Raw genomic sequence first — 21,683 nt, forward strand, 5'->3', positions numbered from 1 at the left:
GCGGGTGGATGCACACTCTCACAGGCACACACAACACTGACTCAGGTGGGGGTCCTTGCTGTCATTCCCGGGCAGCTGCACGTCTGGTCTTACCCATGGGGCTGTGGCAACACATCAGCAATCTAACCGAGCTACTTCAATTCGTCCTCGCCACCTGAGAGATGGCCCACCCACCTCTCCACTTTCCCTCCAGCGACAGGAAACAGTGAGGATGCTTCTCACCTGCCAATGAAGCACCCAATGGACTCTGTCCACAGACATGGGGAGAGAAGGCTGGTGCCCATAGGACCCCTCCAGCCCCTGAGTGAGATGGTCTCCTTCTTCTATGCCCCAGGAGGCAGAACTGAGCCAAAAGCTGCTTGGGAAACGCACAGCCAGCACCCGCCCTGGAGCAGGACCCACAGAGGCCAGTGACCGGATGAGACACAGACCTGGATGTGATTCTGTGTCTATCTTCTATCAATAGCCCAATAACTCAGACTGACCGTGACACCTGTGATGGCAACTCTGCCACAAAACCCAGGCCAAAAACGGATGCTTGTGGGCTCAGAAACTCATTCTGAGACAGTTCCATCTGAGACCTTATGATCCTTTGTGAACAACTAAATGTACAGGAGTTCTAAAACCACTTTTGGGCAGAAGTGGGCAAGTTCTGGCCTGAGAGTTTTCAAAGATGATGTCCAATAGGGGAACTGCTTTTCACTTTCTCAAATCACCTGGGATCTTGTTATAACAGATTCTGACTCGTAGGCCTGGGATGGGACTTGAGACCCTGCATTTCTAACCAGCTCCGGTGAGGCCAATGCTGCTGGTTCAGGGACTACACTTTTAGTATCAAGATGCCAGGCTAGACTAGACTGTCAGAGGCAAGGGCAGCCCCTGAGAGGCCCACAGGTGGTCAGTCCAGGGGAGGGTGAGACCCCACACCTGCCTGTGGTGCTACATTATAATGTGGGCCCTGGGTGTCTGGGAAAGTTGCCACATGAGCCTTTTTAGCCCTTTAATCAAACTCGTGTTTGCAAAGAGTAAGCTCTTGGATGGCCCCAGTTCCTCCCATGCCCAGAGAAGCACAGCCCCTGATCAGCCATTCCCAGGGCACAGGCCTTGGATTCCTTTGGTTCAAGGGACTAGAGGAGGCTGTAAAATGCACAGGAGAGGCCTGGGGCAACTAAGGACCCCCAGTCACAGGATGACTCTTATCTTTGGCTCTCAGTCAGGAGCTGGGGCTCCAGAAAGGTGATGGGACAGGTTGTTCTTGAGGACCTCACAGCCTGGCAGGTGAGACCAAAATAGAACTAACCCTGATGTGGTGTGAGAAATGTTCCCCCAGTGATGTATGCAGGAAACTCGATAGACCCATAGGGGCAGCAGGAAGCCTGTGGGGTGCATGGCTGTGTACCAGGGAGGGCTTGGAGAGATGATAATGTTTAAGCTGGACCTCAAAGGAGGCATAGGATTGCTCCAGATAAGACAGGCAGGGAAGGGCATTTTAGCTAGAAAAAAGGGATTTGCTCAGTGCATGCTATATTCAAGGAACTGTGAGTAATCTATGTTGGAATGGCTAGAACAGCAATTAAGGGGCCTGGGATAAGGGTAGGGTAGAGGCCTCACTGTTTGGGGTTAGAAAGGGAGAAAGGGTCTAGTTATATATGAAAAAAGGGGAGATTTAAGGCAAAATAAATTTTAAACAAATTAAAAATAAAAAGTTTCCCTTTATGACTGTCAGTGTGGTAGGAATTAAATGTCACTCACTGTCTCTCTTTTTACATGCCTAAACTCTCAGACACCTAAACATTGTTTGGCATCTGGCTTTTCATCTCTTAACAACAGACATAAGCATTTCTCTAGGTTGTTATGAACTCTTGCTAAACATCACCTTTTAGAGGTTGCACAATATTCCAATATTCCACCACACAGACGCACAGAAATCCAGCCCCCATTGCCGGACACTTGGGTTGCTCTCAATTTTCCGTGATTATAAACAATGCCTTTTCTGAATTTTTTTTGTTTTTTATCTTTTGCGCTTGTTGCCCAGGCTGGAGTGCGATGGTACAATCTTGGCTCACCGCAACCTCTGCCTCCCAGGTTCAAGCGATTCTCCCGCCTCAGCCTCCTGAGTAGCTGAGATTACAGGCATGTGCCACCACATCCAGCTAATTTTGTATTTTTAGTAGAGACGGGTTTTCTGCATGTTGGTCAGGCTGGTCTTGAACTCCCAACCTCAGGTGATTCACCCGCCTCGGCCTCCCAAAGTGCCAGGATTACAGGCGTGAGCCACTGCGCGCAGCCTTCTGAATTTTTTTTATCATAACTTTGGCATAGATTTTGAGGAGTGGGATTAGAATAAAAAGGTGTGGGCTTAGGTTTATGATTTATGATGCACATGCCCAAGATCACTTTTCAAAAGGGCTGTGGGAGAGGAGTTCTAGAAATGTGACAGATACCCAGATTCTAGAAAAACCAGACTCTGAGTAGGGAGGAAGAGGACACCCAAGTCACTCAAAGGGCTCTTGGCCAGAGGAAGGTCATCTGGGAGGGGCTGAGCTCTGCCCATCACCTGTGCTCTGTGAGCAGGTGCACGCTGAAGCTGGGATAGAAGACACAGCAGCCCTGTGAACCCTACGGGCCTAGCTCAGCTCGCAGCACTGGGTGGGCTCGCCGGGCCGGCTCAGGTTCAACAGAAGCTGCTGTGCACACTGGTTTCCTCTTACTTTCTAAGACAGTTCCTTCTGAAAACTGCAATCAGGCCAGGCGCAATGGTTCACACCTGTAATCCTAGCACTTTGGGAGGCCGAGGTGGGCGGATCACCTGAGGTCAGGAGTTTCAGACCAGCCTGGCCAACATAGTGAAACCCCGTCTCTACTAAAAATACAAAAAATTAGCTGGGCAATGTGGCAGGCACCCATAATCCCAGCTACTTGAGAGGCTGAGGCAGGAGAATCACTTGAACCTGGGAGGTGGAGGTTGCGGTGAGCCGAGATCGTGCCATTGTGCTCCAGCCTGGGCAACGAGAGCGAAACTCCGTCTCAAAAAATAAAAAAACTGAAAACTAAACTCTTGGTTTCAGTGAGCTATGGCATTATCAATAAATAGCACCATGACAGAGCCAGACAATGACAGCATCTGAGCCGTCTCTGAAAAGTGCAGAGGCTGGAACACTGAGACCCTGGAAGCCAGGCCCAGAATTTCTCCTTGGCCTGGTTTCCCTTCCCTCACCTCTCCCTTTCCTCTGCAGCCTACATCTTTGAGGGTACTGAGAAAAAACACCACCCAATTAGATTATTAAACAGTCCTGGAGTTTGTCCTGAGCGCAGGTGGGGACCAAGGTGAGTGCTGAGCACGGCTCAGCAGCTGCCTCCTGAGCAGCGTCAGGGCTCCTTACCTGCCAGGGCTGGGATGGTGACTCGGTTCCACTCCCAAGGTTGGTCGTACTCATCGGCGGGCCTGTCATCATCCTGGGGCAGCTTGCTCTCCCGCAGTCGGGGGCTGACTGTGCTCTCCGAGTCCGAGTCAATACTTTGGCCTTCAGGTTCGTAAGGGGTGTCATATAACTGGATACCTTTATGTTGGGACCGGACGCTTTCCTGCCTCTGAAATTCTGCAGGCAAAAAGGAAGGAAGCAGAGATTAAATGGAAGTGTGGTATGCACTTCCTCACCTGGATTCGCACCCAGAAACACCACAAACTCAGAGCTGCCAGTGGGGTGGTGAGGGAAGGGAAACCAGGCCAAGGAGAAATTCTGGGCCTGGCTTCCAGGGTCTCAGTGTTCCAGCCTCTGCACTTTTCAGAGACGGCTCAGATGCTGTCTGGGTTTTACCTACCCCACCACCCCTCAATGCTGTGTCTCTGCTCTTCCTGGGCCAGGCTTGCTCACAAGGCTCACAGGCTGGCAGACCGAATGACAGCCCTGCCTCCATCCACTCATGAATCTCAGTCTTAAGAGGCAGAGCCCAGATGTGAACATGATGCTCCAGGTGTGTCCTGACGTCCACCCAGAACACGCAGAGCTTCTGACTCCTTGCTTCATAGGCAGGCTGGGGTCTTTCCCTCTAAGGCAGTTCCTTGCCCTCTTTGGACTTTCAGTCGTCATCTGTACAAGGAAAAGACTAGGCCATGCAGTTCCCACAAGCTCCCAGTTTCCACCTGCTCACACATTCATTTAAAAGAACCAGCAAGAGCCTCCCCAAGGAGACCAGAGGCCACTTTTCTCTCCTGCAAAGGCTGAGTGACCCCTTCCCTTTATTTCTACCTCCCTTAGAACATCTTCTAAACAGACTGAATTCATTTAGGGATTTGAGAGGGTGTCCAGCTTCACTTCCGAATAAAGAAAGAAAGCTCTTAATCTTCTAGAGAAGATGCTAAGGCCTGGCACTGGTGTGGGCTGAGGGGTGACTGCCTGTCTAGATGAGGTCCCAGACAGGAGGTGTTCATTTTGTCTGCTGCTCAGTCCTGGGAGGCCAGTGGTAGCTGGCAGGATGGATGCTAGGATGCTAAAATCAGGCACTTCCCGGTCAAACAGGGAAATTTGACCTGCTCTTTGATCATGGATACTATGTGCATGGCCTGAGCGGGGAATGTGGGGAAGGTTTACCATGGAGGTTGGTTTCAGGAACCCCACTGTTCCCACAACATGTGCCTAAATTGCCATCATGCTTGGCAGCAACGGGGACTCAGTGCAGGACCTGGGAGTGGCAGGGCAGGAGGGAAGGGAGATGGCATTTGAACCGTCAGCTCTGACAACTGAAAACAGGAGAGGGGCAGCTTCCTGGTGGTAGGACCAGGACAAGCCAATGCAATGAGGCTGGAAAGAAGGTGCTTGCTGCCTACTTCATTTTTTATTGTGGTAAAATACATATAATAACATTGAGCACTTTATTTTATTTTATTATTTTAGATGGAGTCTCACTCTGTTACCCAGGCTGAAGTGCAGTGGTACAATCTCAGCTCACTGCAAACTCTGCCTCCCGGGTTTACACGATTCTTGTGTCTTAGCCTCCCAAATAGCTAGGAACACAAATGTACACCACCACACCTGGCTAATTTTTGTATTTTTAGTGGAGACGGGGTTTTGCCATGTTGGCCAGGCTGGCCTCGAACTCCTGACCTCATGTGATCTGCCTACCTCCACCTCCCAAAGTGCTGGGATTACAGGTGTGAGCCACCACACCCAGCCAACAAGACCATTTTAGCCATGATTAATGTACAATTCAGTGGCATTAGGTACATTCACACTGTTGGTAACCTTTGGCACCATCCATCTCTAGAACGTTTTCATCTTCCCAAACTGAAACCCTGTACCCATTAAACACTAACTCCCCATTATCCCTCCCTTTCCCTTCTACTTTCTGTCTCTATGAATCTGATCAGTCTAGGCACATCCTGAACAACGTGGAATCATTCAGTTTTATAATGTTGTAGCATGTGTATGACTTTCCTTTTTCAGGCTAATATTCTATCATTATGTATATTCACTGTCCATGTTGGCTAGAGCACCAGGTCCAAGGAGGTGAGGGAGTAGACGTGAGGCTTGATGCAAACAGGGTGAGGACTATAAGTGAGCTATTTCAATGCTCTCTTGAGGCCTTCCCAAAATCAGAATTCTGATGGCATAAAGATATGGCAGAAGACACGGGAGTTATGCTCCTTGAAGAGCAGCTGATAAAACACACACAAATGACATCAGCCCTTCTGAGAAAGAGAGCTGCTTTCAGGCTGGGCTTTATGATCCAGGTCGGCTCATGTGGACACACGCCCTGATGAAACAGAAGCTAAGGATGCTGTGCCTGTGATTGTTAGTATTTACATGAATTAGCTTTATGCTAGTATTTCCTAAACTTTATTGAGTCATGTGACTTCACGACTTGGGCCATTTCTGCCTACCAGTTGGGTGGTTACTTACCATTTTTATTTATCTTGCCTCACTTTTTAGATAAAATAACTCATTTAAAAAGGAGAATTTGGATCACCATCCCATAAGCCATCATTCTTTGCCAAAAATAGATACTAAGCAGAATGAATGAGAACCAACAATGCCTGCCGGGAAGTTGAGCGTGGGGCTTGCTTTCTCTGCTGAGAGGGGAGATTTGCAAGTGTTGGAGAGCCACTGGGAAATGCAATCAGCAAACAGACACTTTCTCTGGCAAATATGAATAATGTTCTCTCTCCAGAAAGAGAAAGAAAAAAAAGGGAAAAATCTTCTCACTATGTAGTTCTCAGGACACCTAAAATCACATCTATGAGAAGGTGTCCCATACTTTGGTAAACATAGCTTTTGTTGGGTCCCATGAGTAAACTGGGATCATTTATTAATTTTGAGGATGATGCTTCCTTTTTTTTTTTTTTTACAGAGGGAGGAACAGGAAAAGAGAAGGGAAAAGCTATAGAGTGGTAGGACTTTGTCACTTTAAGGTGAAGACCAACTGTTAAGCACGGTGGACAACTTCATAAATCACTAAATCTACCAAACTATCTAATCTGCTACTTATTGCTTTGTAGGGTCCTCATCACCTGGATTCGTCTTCCTCAGTTCTGAGGAGTGAAGTCTAGCCTCCTGTCTGCAGAATTCTGGGGGCTGAGGATACGGCAGCTGAGAAGGCACTGACCTGGGAAAACCACCTTCCTCTTCACCCTCCTTCACAAAAGCAAGACCAGCAACCACTCCTATGTACACAATTGATGAAGCACTTTTCATGCAATTCACCATTTAATCTAAAGGAACCACAAACAATTCACAGATGTACTTCCCGTTGGGCCCTGATAATCACGAGTGCTTTTGCTCACTCTCACGCCAAAGAGATACTCAGTGAATGTGGTGGGATAAATGAAAGAGAACTGGCAGCCAGAAACCACTGTTTACCCCCAAATTCCAGATACTTTATGAAAGTCCCTGACAGCAGTGATAAAGGATCTGGGACAATATGCCAAATGCATACAGTTTAGTGTTACACAATATGCAGAAGAGATGGATATTCTACATAAACACCAGCCTTAAAGGGAAACATGTGCAGTGAACAGATTAGCTATTAAATCAGAGGGCTTGTACATACACTCTCATGCAGGATTTATTGTTCCAGAAGCATCTGCACCTTACCAAAGCTGGGCTAGTAATGGCATGCAGTTAGGGCAGGGGATGTTAAAACGGTAATCATTAAAACAAGCCTCCCCCCCATATTACATGGCGAATTCAAATTTTCATTAAGGCCCAGACAATAGGGAACAGTTAAGTAAATTATGGCCTGTTAACTGGATGGAATATTAAGCAGCCATTAAAATGATAAATCTGAAGATTATGTAGTGACATGGAAAACCGTGCATGAAATTATGCTAAGCTAAAAAGTAAAATGCAAGATTGTTTATGTGTGGAGGGCAAAGCATAACGCTGGCTTTTTAAACAAGTCTCAATGTGAGCAGGGCCCCACAGGGAATTCTGCTCCTTGCCTGGGCATTGGTAAATACCGACATCACACATTTGGCCTATAATATCTACACTGTGATGACAGCAACGTTGTAAGTACAGACATCCACAACACCAAGAGCTGTAAAACCCAATACAGAAAGGTAAACAGCTACTGTGTAGAGGAGAAGGGATTATCGCATAATTATTTTTGAAAGTTGTTTTAAATAATGAATAAAGACACTAGAGCAGAAAAAATGTGATTAAGATGAGGAGCACATGAAAGTAAATAGGATTTTAAGCCCCATGAGAGTAAATATGATTTTAAGCAGGTTGGGCTTCCAGGAGCTGTGTGTGTTTAGGAAGCAGCTGCCTTTCCCTGAGAAAATGCCCATTTGGGAGCATCTTCTCTCCTGGGAGAGGTTCACCAACAGCCCCAGGACATCAAAGGCCCTTGTGCCAGGCCAGCTTGCCAGATGTTGCTGTCTCCTGCCTAACTACCAGGCCCGTCCTCCTTACTAGCTGGGCCAATCCATGAGGGTCCAGAGACCGATCTCACAGGGGAGTCTGTGACCATATGTTTTAAGTCACAAGTTATCTGGACATCACCATCTACACATTCATGCAAAATGACCTTTAATATTAGGTGGCAGGCTGTAATTTCATGCCTCTTAGGCAGAGAGCAGAAACATTAACAGGGTGGGGGTTTCTGTTGACTTCTGTAGCAGAAAGGTTTGCAAGTAGAACTACATACATAGAAAGAACGGAAGAATAAAGCACTTTCTTTAGAATCAGAGAATGTTAGAACTGAAAGGGACCCTAAGAATTTGCCTGGGCCTGTTCACTAGGAGAGCTAGGCGGGTGTGCTGCCCACAGACTGTGGCTATGGTGGGGTCTGCCCATGGGAATGTGGAGAAGGTTAAGGGCTGGGGAAAGAGAGCAGACGATAATCCTGAGAGGATGTGATAGGGGTTTAAAAGATTGTCCAGTCCACAAGCAATGAGCTATACTTTGCTCCAGTATTCACCAACTTTGTGCCTCCCTGAAAAAAAAAAAAAAAAAAAAAAAAAACCCACCAAAGTTGGGTGCAGTGGTTCATGCCTGTAACCCCAGCACTTTGGGAGGCCAAGGTGGGCAGATCGCTTGAGGTTAAGTGTCCGAGACCAGTCTGGCCAACATGATGAAACCCCATCTCTACTAATAATACAAAAATTAGCCAGGCATGGTGGTAGGCACCTGTAAAAGTTTTTGGTTTTCCAATGCATACAAAAGTTATATTTATATTATACTGTAGTATATTAAATGTGCAATACCACTGCCTTAAAAATATATAGTACCTTAATTAAAAAAATATTTTATTGTCAAAAACTGCTTACAATCATCTGGGCCTTCAGAGAGTCATCTTTTTGCTGGTGGAGGGTCTTGCTTTGATGTTGATGGTTGCCGACTGATCAGGGTGGTAGTTCCTGAAGGCCGAGGTGGCTGTGGAAATTCCTTTTTTTATGCCCCTCCCCACAACTGGGGACATTTCTTAAAATGAGACAATAAAATTTGCCACACAGATTGACTCTTCCTTTCACGAAAGATTTCTCTGTAGCGAAATGCTGTTTTATAACATTTTACAAACAGCAGAACTTTCAGAATTGGAGTCAATGTTTCAAACTCTGCTGCTGCTTTATCAACTAAGTTTATGTACTATTCTAAATCCTATGTTGTCATTTTAACAATGTTCCCAGCATCTTCACCAAGAATAGATTCCATCTCAAGAAAACTATCTTTGCTTATCCATAAGAAGCAACTCTTTATTTGTTCAAGTTTGATTATAAGAGTCCCACAATTCAGACACATCTTCAGACTCCACTTCTAATGCTAGTTCTCTTGTTATTTTCATCATATTTGCAGTTACTTCCTCCACTGAAGTCCTGAAGGCCTCAAAGTCATCTGTGAGGATTGGACTCTTCTTCCAAACTCCTATTAATGTGGCTATTTTGACCTCCTTTCATGAATCACAAATGTGCTTAATGGCTTCTAGAACAGTAAATCTTCCCCAGAAGGTTTTCAATTCACTTTGCCCAGGTCCATCAGAGGAATCACTATCTCTGGCAGCTATAGCCTTATGAGACGTATTTGTTAAATAACAAGACTTCAAAGTTGAGATTACTCCTTGATCCATGGGCCGTAGAATGGATGTTGTTAGCAGGCATGAAAACAACATTCATCTCCTTGTACATCACCAGTAGAGCTCTTGGGTGACCAGGAACAGTGTCAATGAGCAGTAATATTTTTAAAGGAATCTTTTTTTCCTGAATAGTTGGTCTCAAAAGTGGGCTTAAAATATTCAATAAACCATGCTGTAAACAGAGGAACTGCCATCCAGGCTTCGTTGTTCCATTCACAGCGCACGAGCAGGGTAGATTTAGTATAATTCTTAAGGGCTCTAGGATTTTTCAGAATGGCAAATGAGCATTGACTTCAACTTACAATCACCAGCTGCATGAGTCCCTAACAAGAGGCAGCTTGTCCTTTGAAGCTTTGAAGGCAGGCATTGACTTCTCCTCTTTTGCTCTGAAAGTCCTAGATGGCATCTTCTTCCAGTAGAAGGCTGCTTTGTCTACATTGAAAATCCGTTGTTTTGCGTAGCCGCCTTCATCAATGATCTTAGCAAGATCTTCTGGATAACTTGCTGCAGCTTCTACATCAGCACTTGCTCCTTCACCATACACTTCCATGTTATGGAGATGGCTCCTTTCCTTAAACCTCAGGAATCAACCTCTGTTAGCTTTTCTGAAGCTTCCTCCACTCTTGCAGCCTTCACAGAATTGAAGAGTTAGGGCCTTGCTCCAGATTAGGCTTTAAGGGAATTTGTGGCTGGTTTGAGCTTCTATCCAGACCAAACTCTCTCCATAACGGCAATAAGGCTGTTTTGCTTTCTTTTCGATTGTGTATTCGCAGGAGTGACACTTTTAATTTTCTCTAACAACTTTCCCTTTGCATCCACAACCTGGCTAACTATTCGGTGCAAGAGGCCTACCTTTTGGCCAATTTCGGTTTTTGACATGCCTTCCCCTGTAGGCCTATTTCTAAGGTTTTGGTTTAAAGTGAGAGATGTGTGACTCTTCCTTTCCTTTGAACATGTAGAGGCCATTGTTGAATTATTAATAGGCCTAATTTCAATATTGTTGTGTTTTACAGGATAGAAAGGCCCAAGGAGAGGGAAAGAGATGGAGGAATGGCCAGTCAGTGGAGCAGTCAGAACACACATAACATTTATTAAGTTCGCCGTCTTATGTGGGTGCAGTTTGTGGTGCCCCAAAACAATGACAATAGTAACATCAAAGATCACTGATCACAGGCCACTGTAACAGCTATAATAATAAAGAAGGTTTGAAATATGAGAATTACCAAAATGTGACACAGAGACACAAAGTGAGCGCATGCTGTTGGAAAAATGATGCTGACAGACTTACTAGACAGAAGGCTGCCACAAACTTTCATTTTGTAAAAAAATGCAATACCTGCAAACCACAATGAAATGATGCACAATAAAATGAAGTATGCCTAAACATTTTATTATGGAGAGTCTCAAAATCTCTATTTTGAAAGAGGATGGGCCAGACGTGGTGGCTCACGCCTGTAATCCTAGCACTTTGGGAGGCCGGGGCAGGGCGGGGTGGATCACCTGAGGACAGGAGTTCGAGACCAGCCTGGCCAACATGGTTAAACCCCGTCTCTACTAAAAATACAAAAATTAGCTGAGTGTGGTGGTAGGCACCTATAATCCCAGCTACTGGGAAGGCTGAGGCAGGAGAATCGCTTGTACCCAGGGGGCAGAGGTTGCAGTGAGCTGAGACTGTGCCACTTTACTCCAGCCTGGGCAAAAGAGCAAAACTCCGTCTCAAAAAAAAAACGTATAAGCAGGCTCGGCGTGGTGACTCATGCCTGTAATCCCACCACTTTGGGAGGCTGAGGTGGGCAGACCATGAATTCAGGAGATTGAAACCATCCCAGTTAACACGGTGAAACCCTGTCTCTACTAAAAATAGAAAAAAAAAATTAGCCAGGTATGGTGGCACACACCTGTAGTCCTAGCTAGTCGGGAGGCCAAGGCAGAAGAATCGCTTGAATCTGGTAGGTGGAGATTGAGGTGAGCCAAGATCACGCTATTGCACTCCAGCCTGGGCAACAAGAGCGAAACTCTGTCTCAAAAAAAAAAAAAAAAAAAAAGGATAAGCATCTAATGAAATGATACGTAACAGGCCCTATGGTAAACATCAGAAGAAACCTGTTCTTTACCTCTTTACCTTCTCTTCAGGAACAGAGGAAAAAAGGCTTGGGTTTGCTCTCTGGAAACCTGAGGGCAAGGAAATCAGCAGCCTCTCTGGTGCCCAGTCCCCATCTTTTCCAGCAGTGCTGGCATCCACCTGTCCTCGCAACCAACCAAGTATCTACTGAATGCCCAATAGGAGAAGAGACGAAGAGGAATGAGATGCAGTCCTGGCCTTCATGAAGCCCTTGGTAGCAGAGGGCAGAGCTCCCAACAGGGACAGACACTCAGCCTCCTTAATGGGAGCAGACTTGATACCACGATCTGATAACTAAGAGACAGGTTTCCATTGGGGGAACCTGGGAGAGCCTTAAAGAACTTAGACAGGAGGTCATAGCACAGTGATGTGGCGGAGAAAATGGGTACCAGAGGAAGAACCAAGGCAGAGGTCTAGGGAATCAGAAGCTTAAGGTATACATGAGGTTGCTCGGGAGGGCTGGGGACTGACAGGTGCCCAGTGACAGATGATGCTGGAGGCAGATGGAAGGGGGTTTCTGGATGGCCTTAAAAGTACTGCATGGCAGCACCCCCAGGAGTGGTTAAGGAGTGATGCCCAGGTACCTCTGGGCAGGGAGGAGCTGGGCAGGACACAGGCTGGCACAGACGTGCAGGAGCCTCGCTGGAAATGATAGACGCTGGCCTGTAGGCCCTTCACCTTTAATTTTCCCAGATGGGCTTGTCTGGGAATCCATACCACTCCCTAATCATAGGGTGGCAGAGCTAGGTAGAGTTGTATGGCTCTCCATTCCCAGGCCCTGCCACTACCTCTCGGCCCAGGAAATCTCTATTCTGCCAGTGGTGGGCATGCCATCTGATCTCTCTCACATGGCTTTGCAGCCACCGGGGATCTGTGCCCGAGACGCCAGCGTTGCAGGTAGATTAGGCTCAGGGCCCCAGCGATGTCAGGAAGGGCTGCATTACTAGAATGATGCACTTACCACTTGCCAGGGCTGCTCCTCGCCAACTACCTGGAGGGAGGCAAAGCCCTGGGTCCAGTGAACCAACAGCCACAGCAGCACTGTGTACTGAAAACACCGATCCCACTAGACTGCTTAGCCTGAATCCTGGCTCCAACAGGTGACCTGGGGCAAGTTACCTCAGTTTCCTCATCTCTAGAGGGGAGACAACGGCACCCACTGGAGGAAGGATGTTACGAGGATTAAATGAATCCATATACGTCAGGTGTTTAGAACACTGCCTGGTGCAAAGAAGGTGTTTTGTGAATATTGTCACTTCAATGACCACTCCTGGGCACTTCCTTGGAGTCCCATCTCCCAGACTCTTCCTCCTCCGAGGCTGTCTTTGCCCGCAGAGCCACAGAAGGCCTGCTGACTGGAGCCTCACAGGCCAACAATGCACTGGGAATGGGAGGGTCCCAATAACAACCTTTAAGCCTGTTCCCATTTCTGGGTCCACAACTCCCGAGGCCAGTGCCGCTTTGATAATCTGACACTCCCACATAGGAGCCAAGTTCTAGGTCAGCTCTTTTACGTAACACAAAACACACAGGGAAGGTCTCATGTATGTCTAGTCACCCCATTTTAGAGATGGGGAAACTGAGGCCAGGGGAAGGGAAGAAAGTCACAGGGACTAGGCCCCAGGCTCCTTAACTCCTGCACCAGGGCTCTCCTGGCCTTTTCCAGATGCTTTCTGGCATTTTTTTTTTTTTTTAATCAGTCAGTCTTGGTTTTGGTCTTCTGGGGGCCAGGGCATCTATTGCAGTCAGGTCTCTGAGGTGTTAAAAGCATACCGGGCACCACGGGGTGAGTGATGAGCTCCGCGGAGTGAGTGATGAGCTCCGCAGGAGTGGCAGGCGGCTCTTCCTAATTAGACACGCGGCAAAACCAGCCAAGTTCCAGGTGCCACATCAAAAGGGAGACGACTTCCCCCCCATCTAAACCATTCAAACATCTGCTGGAGAAGAATCCTCCCCCCAACCAGGGTGCTTTTAGCGTCTGAATTCAGGGGTCCCTCAGAGGCTGAGGGCAAGTGGCACGGAACAGCAGGGGGCCTCTGGGGTGGATGCTGCAGGATGGCAAGGGCAGAGCAGGGCAGGGCAGCTCAGAGACAGAGCTGGAGCCACCCCAACCGTCACACGGCAGGAGGCCCCACCTCCTCCTCCTCTATCTAGTCTAGTTTCCGGAGCTGTCTAGGAGCCAGGAGACTGACTAATTGGAGTTCTTCTGTCATCTCTTTTCCAGGCGTGCACAGAAACACCCAAGCAACAGAGGGCGGGCTCCGCGGAAGCAGGGCTGTGGGACAAGAACAATGGTCACCTCGGAAGCAGAGCAGGGCCTGTGGCTGCCTGGCTGAACCTGTACTGCCTGATCTTTTATGCTCAGCCCGAGGGCAAGGGAAAGGCCCAAGTCTGGAGTCAGGGTGCCTGGGTTTGCTCCCTTCCCTTGGTCATCTGTACAGGGACAGGGTCTTCTCGTGAGCCCCTCTGGCCTGAAGTACTAGAAGAGAGACAAAGCCTGCAAACCTGATGACGACCAACTGCTTTCATTGTGAATAAAAAGGCCACGTGGACCTCACCGTGCAGCTCTGCAATGATCCAGTATCCTTCAGCCCTGCCGTCACTCTGCATCTTCCAGTGACTGCCTTTGCGTGCGGAGGCCTCTGAGCCGCTGCAGGCCCAGGTTCTGGCGCCATCCCCTGTGGAGACTCATTGAGGCGAGCTTGCTGCTCTGGGAGCCAAAAGCAGGGGGCGAATGGGCCTCCCTTTAAAGGAGCCACGTCTGCTTAGGAGACCGCTAAATCCTCGTTGACTGCAAGATCCAACTTCATAGGCAAGTGGGATGCCTGCTTTTCTTCCTCAAATACCCACTGAGCCCCTGCTATATGCCATGTTGGAGACCCGAGACCAGATGCTGAGCACTAGATGCATTAGATAAGACTCCTGCCTCCTAGGGAACTCATGGCTTAGCAGGAGAAACGGGACACCACCGTCTGTAAGCACTGAGTTGGACAGTAGTGATGAGTGAGTGCCTGCCTGTGCCAGGCACTGTCCTGTGTCCCGGGCACTGGGAGTAAATTACTCCTCATCCTCAAAACAGACAGGCAAGAGTTATACTGCATTTTATCATTCAGAAACTGAGGTTCAGACAGGAGCAGAGGCTAAGCCAGGACAAGCCTAGTTTTGCCTGCCTCCCAGGGCCCTAGAGTGGTGCATGTACCAGCAGCTCGGTGGAGGCAGAAAGGAAATCCAGCCCTAGGATTCAGTAAAACTTCAGGGTGGAGGTGGCATTTCACAGAATCTCAAGTCCTGATGCAAGGAGACACCTTGAGGGCCAGGGATGCTGACTGACCTGCCTGGTGTCACAAACAGTAAGGGGTGGGCCCAGGTGTAGAAGGCTCTCCAGGCGAGGAGGAAGATGAGGCCATCAGGAGAAAGGGGAACTGCAGCAGGACAAGCATAAACCAAGTCTGGGAGAGAGGTAAGCTGGGGGATGCTGAGGTGAAAATCAGGGTTCCTGTTGTCCTAAGCCTAATGCTCATGAGGTAGAAGGAAACAGGGAATGGCCCCCACAGAAGGTGGGGCCAGACTATGGAGGATCTGGGATGCCAGGACTAGGGGTGCAGACTCTAAAGGCAGGAAACTGGGAAAGGTAGACCAGGAGCCTTCATCGGGTTTGTGCTTCACATACACAAAATCCTTTAAGAAGCTGGCAGGAAACGGGGGTGTGGTAACTAGATACTGATAATCTGAAGGTTGGGCCTTCCAAACAACTAGGGCTCCACCCTTTCAAGAAGTGGGCAGAAGATGCCGAGGGCTCCAGAAAGCAAAACACACTCCTGTGAACAGCCCCCAGATGTGGAAATGCTGGCACATCCACCGGGATGAGGAGCAGGGGCTGGGCTAGCATGGGAGGCACCAGCATCCTCAGGCCAACTGTGACAGGGCGGGCATCCCCGGGGTCCCTGTGCTGCAGACAGAGCCAGGGCTCAGCAGGACTTCACAGGGCAGTGGCACACACAGACAGATGTGCATCTGAGCTTGTGCCTTCTGAGTATCGACAGACCACAGTTGCACGAAGGGCCAGCGCCCCACACACGCGATCTTCCAGTCTGCTGAGCACGGTGAGGTCTCCACCTCCAGAGAGGCCTGGGGCCACACTCTAATGAGGTAAAGCCACAGGGGACAGGCTTTCACGCCAGACCAGTCACGGCTACACCCCTTACCCTGTGGGGGCTTCCCTGCTCACCAAGTGGCTTCACCTGCAGTTCTCACAGAACCTCACAGAGCGAGCCTCAGAGGGGCTGTGGTGCAACGAGGCCCCTCCCCGCCTGACTGCTGCCAAGTCCACAGCTCAGACAAGCTCAGTGGTGGGGCCAAGGTCTCAAAAACTCAACTGTCAACAGTGCAGTAATCACCATTCTAGGAACACTGCATGCTGGGGTCTGCGCTAAGTGCATGCCATCCAGCTTCTCGTTTAACTCTCAAGACAACCCCATGAGGTGGTACCCCACAGACACTGGCATTTTATGGACGGCCACAGGGCAATCAAGGAAGGGATGGAGGCGGCCTGGCTCCGAAGTCCATGTCCTTAACTGTGCAGCCATCTACCCTGCCTTTCCGGCCCAAGTCGGTGTTCCCTCCACTCCCCTAGGGACAAAAGAACACGGTCACATTCAGGTCAGCAAGAGAGGCAGGCGCTGGAAGAGCCCAGTCCCAGCTCCAGCTCTGTCCTGATCCCACCAGGCTGAGTGACACCAGGCAAGTCGCTTTCTCTCTCTGGCTGTCAGCTGGTCATCAGTCAGGGTCACTGGAGTAATCTCAGGCTCCCCGCCCTCTAGCCTTGAGGTTGATCTGATCACACGCAGCTCCCCACAGGATTCATCATGGTCGGGGGGCCTGGGAGGAAAGCCTGAGGTGGGTATCACGAGGAAGAGAGTGGCCCACCAAGGACGTATTCAGCACATTCTAGATGCGTCAGAGGGGTGACCAACACAGGCTGCTGGTGCCAGTCTGGCTGGTGCTTAGTGGTTACAAACTGGCAGTGGAGGCAGGGTGCCAGTTGCCTAGAGCAGAGCCAGGGTCCTCTGCTGGGGAAGACCTTCCCCTCTACCTATATACCCTAGGGGCCCTGGTCACCTGGGCTGAGGTACCCCTCACCACATGCCAGCCTTCCCAGCCAAAGTGGCCAAACCCCACCTGTATACCTGGGGCTCATCACAGGGTCACGGCCTCAAGCTGAGGGGTGCTGCTGACAATGTGCTCAGTGCCCAGTACAGCTGCCCCGGCGGAAGCAACTTGCTGAGATCTTGGCACGTGCTCTGCCCACCCTTCTTCACTTTGGAACTGCTTCAAGAGAGGCACTAATCCCCCCAGGGACTGAGAGACAACCTTTGCCTTCTGGATAACAATGAGGAGGCTGCCAGCCTGGGACCAGCCTGGCTCCCCGCTCACCGGCTGTGTGACCTTGGCCAGCTGCCTGATCCATCAGGGCTAATATTCCTCGCAGGTGAGGTGACAGGGGTTGAACCAGATGATCTCAGAGGCCTTTCTGACTCCAGAGTTTCTCAGTCTGCTTCTACAAAGAGTGGATATTCACACAGGCTTCTTCTTGTTCTTGTAACTAGCTAATGCTGTGGCTCCAACAAGTTAAGGTGGAAGGGGACCTGTCGAAAGCACCCATCCTACCAGCATGTTGGACGTTGACCCGGCATCCTGACCACCTTCCAGCAAACGCCTCCAAAATCTAACCACCACATGCAACAAGAACCCTGCCCACCGAGAAGCTTCTCTCCCATACACAAAGCTGTGCTTTCCTGCCTGGGATGGTTCTTTTTATGCATCAACTTGGTTGGTCTACGGGGTGCCCAGATATTTGGTCAAATATTATTCTGAGTGTTTCTGGATGACATCAACATTTAAATTGGTACAATGAACAGTATAGATTGCACACCTCTTGTTGTGGGTGGGCCTCATCCAATCAGTTGAAGGCCTGCATAGAACAAAACGGCTGACTTTCCCCTGAGTCAGAGAGAACTCTCCTGCCTGACTGTCTTTGAGATGGGGCATTAGCCTTTTTCCTGCCTTCAGACTTGAACTACACCATTGACTCTCCGGGTTCCCAGGCCTTTACTCTTGGACTGGTACTAAACCACTGGCTCTCCTGGGTCTCCAGCTTACTAACTTACCAACAAATTTTGGGACTTGCCAGTTTTCATAATCACATGATCCATTTTTTTAAGTAATAAATCTCTTTGCACATGCACATACACACACACACACACACTCTCTCTCTCTCTCACACACACATTTTATTGGCTCTGTTTCTCTGGAGAACCCTAACACATGCCTCTATGGAGAGCCCTTTCCCCACACACCCAGAACGTGGTCCTCAGACTAGCTGCTTGTCTGTTTCTCTTCTTAGGAAACAAAGTTCCTGCAAAGACTGGATCAATTCAGAGTCAAGCCCATGAGGAATTATCTTTATCACATTACAGGGGGATCCGTCTGCCACTTCTCCTGACCCCAAAGAATGAGACATGCAGCCAAACAGCAGTTCCCTAAGAGTATCTGCAATTCTACACTCAGGAGACTTGACAGTAGCAAAGCCGCCATGAGCCCAAGGATCTCAGTGGGGCTCCCCACTGGGCCCAGAAGCGATTGCCTGCCAGGGGCCAACCAAAATTGAACAAAAAGGACTAACAGCAAGACTCCCTCCTTCCATATAGCACTTTATGGTCCGCAAAACCCTTTGGATTATTTGGTTCGTGTAATCACCTGATTGCAGACAGAGCTGGCAACTCCATTTAAGCGGGGAAACAGGAAACTCAAAATCGAAGGGCCTTGCCAAAGTCACAGAGTGAGCAGTCGGCACAATTCCTTGTCTCCACTTCCTACCCTAATGGCCTTTCCAACTCTGACGTCACTTCTTGTATTTCTTGGTGTATTTCTACAGTACATAAAACCCTACTACAGTGTTTTTTGTTGTCATCGTCGTTGTTTTCGTTTTTGTTTTAAAGAGGAGTGGGGAAGGAAAAGGTGTGTGTGCGATGTCATGCACAAGAGCCAGGAACCTGAAAGTTGCCACTGTTTGAAATTACTTTCAGGCGGCTCTTTCCTGTCAATAGCTATTACAGATGACACCATCCACACAACCATCCCAAGAATTATGTGGAAGGAAACATCTGGATAATAAACATTTTTGTGCTGGAAGAAACAAGAACAGTCCCTGCTCAGGTCCCTGAAAAGGCGTCCTGAAGAGGTTCCAGACTGTGTGAAAGATGTCATCAACTTCCAGAACACGAGACTGGAGATGGCCTCATCTCCCCTGGTGGTCTGTTCTAACGGAGTCCGCTCCAGGTGCCCTGCCTGACATGCTGCTGCCCCAGCTTCAAGTCTCAGCCTCTGTTCAGTTTAGAGCACCAGGTACTCTAAACTGTCAAGGGTGCTGGAGGTGGTATGGGGGCTCAGAGATGAATCCGATATTCTCACTGTCGTCTCTTCCCCACCCTGGGAGCCTTGAGGTTTCTACCATTTTCTAGCCCTTTGTGTGCTCAGCTCCCACCCCACCCCACCTCTGGGGGTCAAGTTCCAGTCGAATCCACTTAACACATTCGCGCGATTCCCAGAGCAGAACCCAGTTCCACAGATGCTCAGTAAATACTGGTGAAGGAGTAACATAAACAAACAGGCTTTTGCAAATTCAGAATTTAGCACAGAAAACAAATGTTTTAAAAAAACATTTGTGTATTCTAAGAAGGGAATCGTACTCATAGACTGTTGGAGGAGTATAAACTGGAAATGCCCTCTTCAGAGGTAAAATTGGTAGATCTAACAAAAATTAAATATCCTGTGGCCTAAAGTTCCACTTTTAGAAACCTACTCTACGGAAATATCCAGACCCACAGGCAGAAATAACTGCTCACAAATGTTTGCTACAGAATGAAGGGAGCCCAGAATGAAGGGACCAGAAACTAGGAATAACCTACAAGTCTATGAATAAGAAAACAACTGAACACATCATGCTACAGTCACACAGAATTGTTCAATAGAACAAATGGCCTCAGACAAGATCTGTGACATAGAACAATGTTTCTACCAAACATACATAGCATTTATGTAGAAAACTGTGTTTGCAGATATGCACAGATGTGTATTTTTGTAAGCAAATGGAAAAGGGCTATAAGAAAACATAACAAATTATTAACAATCCTTGTCTGTGGAGGGAGATTTCACTTTTTACCTCCTATAAGCCTGTATGCTGAATCTTCTTACTCAGAGCACATTTACTTAATGTAATAATTAAAATTTTAAAAGGAAGTTGCAAATGTGGCATATGAAGACTCTGCTGTTTGATATTATCAATATCTGTGACAGCACTTGTTGAGGGCCTATGTGGAACGAGGCACAGTGCCAGGAGTTCTACACTAACCCCTAGGACAGATGGGGAAACTGAGGCTGAGACTGAGACGGCAGATACCTGAGCTGGTATGGCAGAGCTAGAAGTTCCCACCTCCACTTTTCTGATCAGAGTCTGTGCACGCTCTCCTCAGGGCTCCATGCTTTCGGGGACACTGTCATGGAATTCCATCAACTTCTACTTAATATTCCGGTGAAACGGCCTTCTGCATTCATGAGCATTTCTAAACAATTTTCACTTCATGTAATGTTTATACATTTTGAAGTTTAGGAAATTAAGTTTGGAACAAATTTTGTTTCGGTTTTCAATTCCAAGATGTACATTTTAATTATAACATGGCCCCAAACATGACCCTGGTCATCCACAGAGGTACTCGATTTTTAAAGACACATTAAAGAACCGTAGTTATGGTCTCAGCACAGGAAATGATGAAAGCTTTCCTTAAAAACACAGCTACAAGGACAGGCCTAATGACTTTTTGGGACCCATGGTTTCACTGCAGAGAGCCCCACTCTTCTGGAAGCTTGATACCCTCTAAGTCACACGGCAAAGTGATGCCCATCACCCAATTTTCATCAGCAAAGCTCTGAACCAAAAACCAAACTGAGATGGATGATAACCCTCAGGCTGCGCTCCGTGGAAGGAGGTGTGCTTGGGAGTGAAGGAGGTCAGACACCCTGTCAGAAGAGGCTATGCCTCACTGAGGGATCTGAAGGGGTTACAGGCAGCACCACAACAGGTTCCTTCCCACAGATTAACAGAGGGTCCCAGGCTCCCAACTAGAAACATGCTTCGGGAGACACATGGCTAGAGTAGGTGAAGGAGGAGGTTCAGATACGACGCATCACTTCACTAGTTCATTCTTCCACTCCTCCCCTCGTGAGCACCTGTGTTGCTGTTTTATGGGAAAACACTTAACAATAAAAACTTGGTCCAGCCCGGCACAGTGGCTCACACCTGTAATCCCAGCACTTTGGGAGGCTGAGGTGGGAGGATCACCTGAGGTCAGGAGTTCGAGACCAACCTGGCCAACATGGTGAAACCCCGTCTTTATTAAAAATACAAAAATTAGCCGGGCGTGGTGGTGGTCACCTGTAGTCCCAGATAGTCAGGAGAATCGCCTGAACCCAGGAGGCGGAGGTTGCAGTGAGCTGAGATCGCGCCATTGCATTCCAGCCTGGGCAACAAGAACGAAACTCCATCTCAAAAAAATAAAAATAAAAAACAAAAACCTGGTCCAGCTTTAGATAAGCTCACGGCCTAAAAACGTGGTCTTCTTTGGGGCTAGTTAAGTGTGTCACCTGCTCAAGTACCACTAGGTTAAAGAGGCTCACACTTCAGTGGAGGGGCAACAGGGAGCCACTGCAGGTTTCTGAGGAAAAGTTGGGGTGAGCAGGGGCCTGGGGTCTGCCCCGTACTTTATCCCACACAGGGGGCTGTGTAAGCCAAGTTCCCCTGGCCTGTTTCCTAACATTTTAGACTGGATTCTCACTTCTGGCCTGCCACCATACAGCATGGTGTAAATGAACTAGACAGCACCAACAAGGATCATCAACCACAGGCCCACAGGCAAGTGCCCTCCGGGGGTGC

The 21,683-nt window shown here is 48.4% G+C and overlaps 1 protein-coding gene across 1 annotated transcript in view; it reads right to left on the reverse strand.

The window, feature by feature from the left end:
* LOC105477176 (SH2 domain containing adaptor protein B) overlaps nt 1-21,683 on the reverse strand; it is a 148,870-nt gene that overhangs the window by 52,157 nt on the left and 75,030 nt on the right. The window contains exon 3 of the mRNA XM_011733561.3: nt 3,384-3,599. Within this exon, the coding sequence (XP_011731863.3) occupies nt 3,384-3,599 (216 nt within the window). The remainder of the gene's footprint in view (nt 1-3,383; nt 3,600-21,683) is intronic.

This window comes from Macaca nemestrina, chromosome 14 (genome assembly GCF_043159975.1).
Source record: "Macaca nemestrina isolate mMacNem1 chromosome 14, mMacNem.hap1, whole genome shotgun sequence".
Classification (NCBI taxonomy): Eukaryota; Metazoa; Chordata; class Mammalia; order Primates; family Cercopithecidae; genus Macaca; species Macaca nemestrina.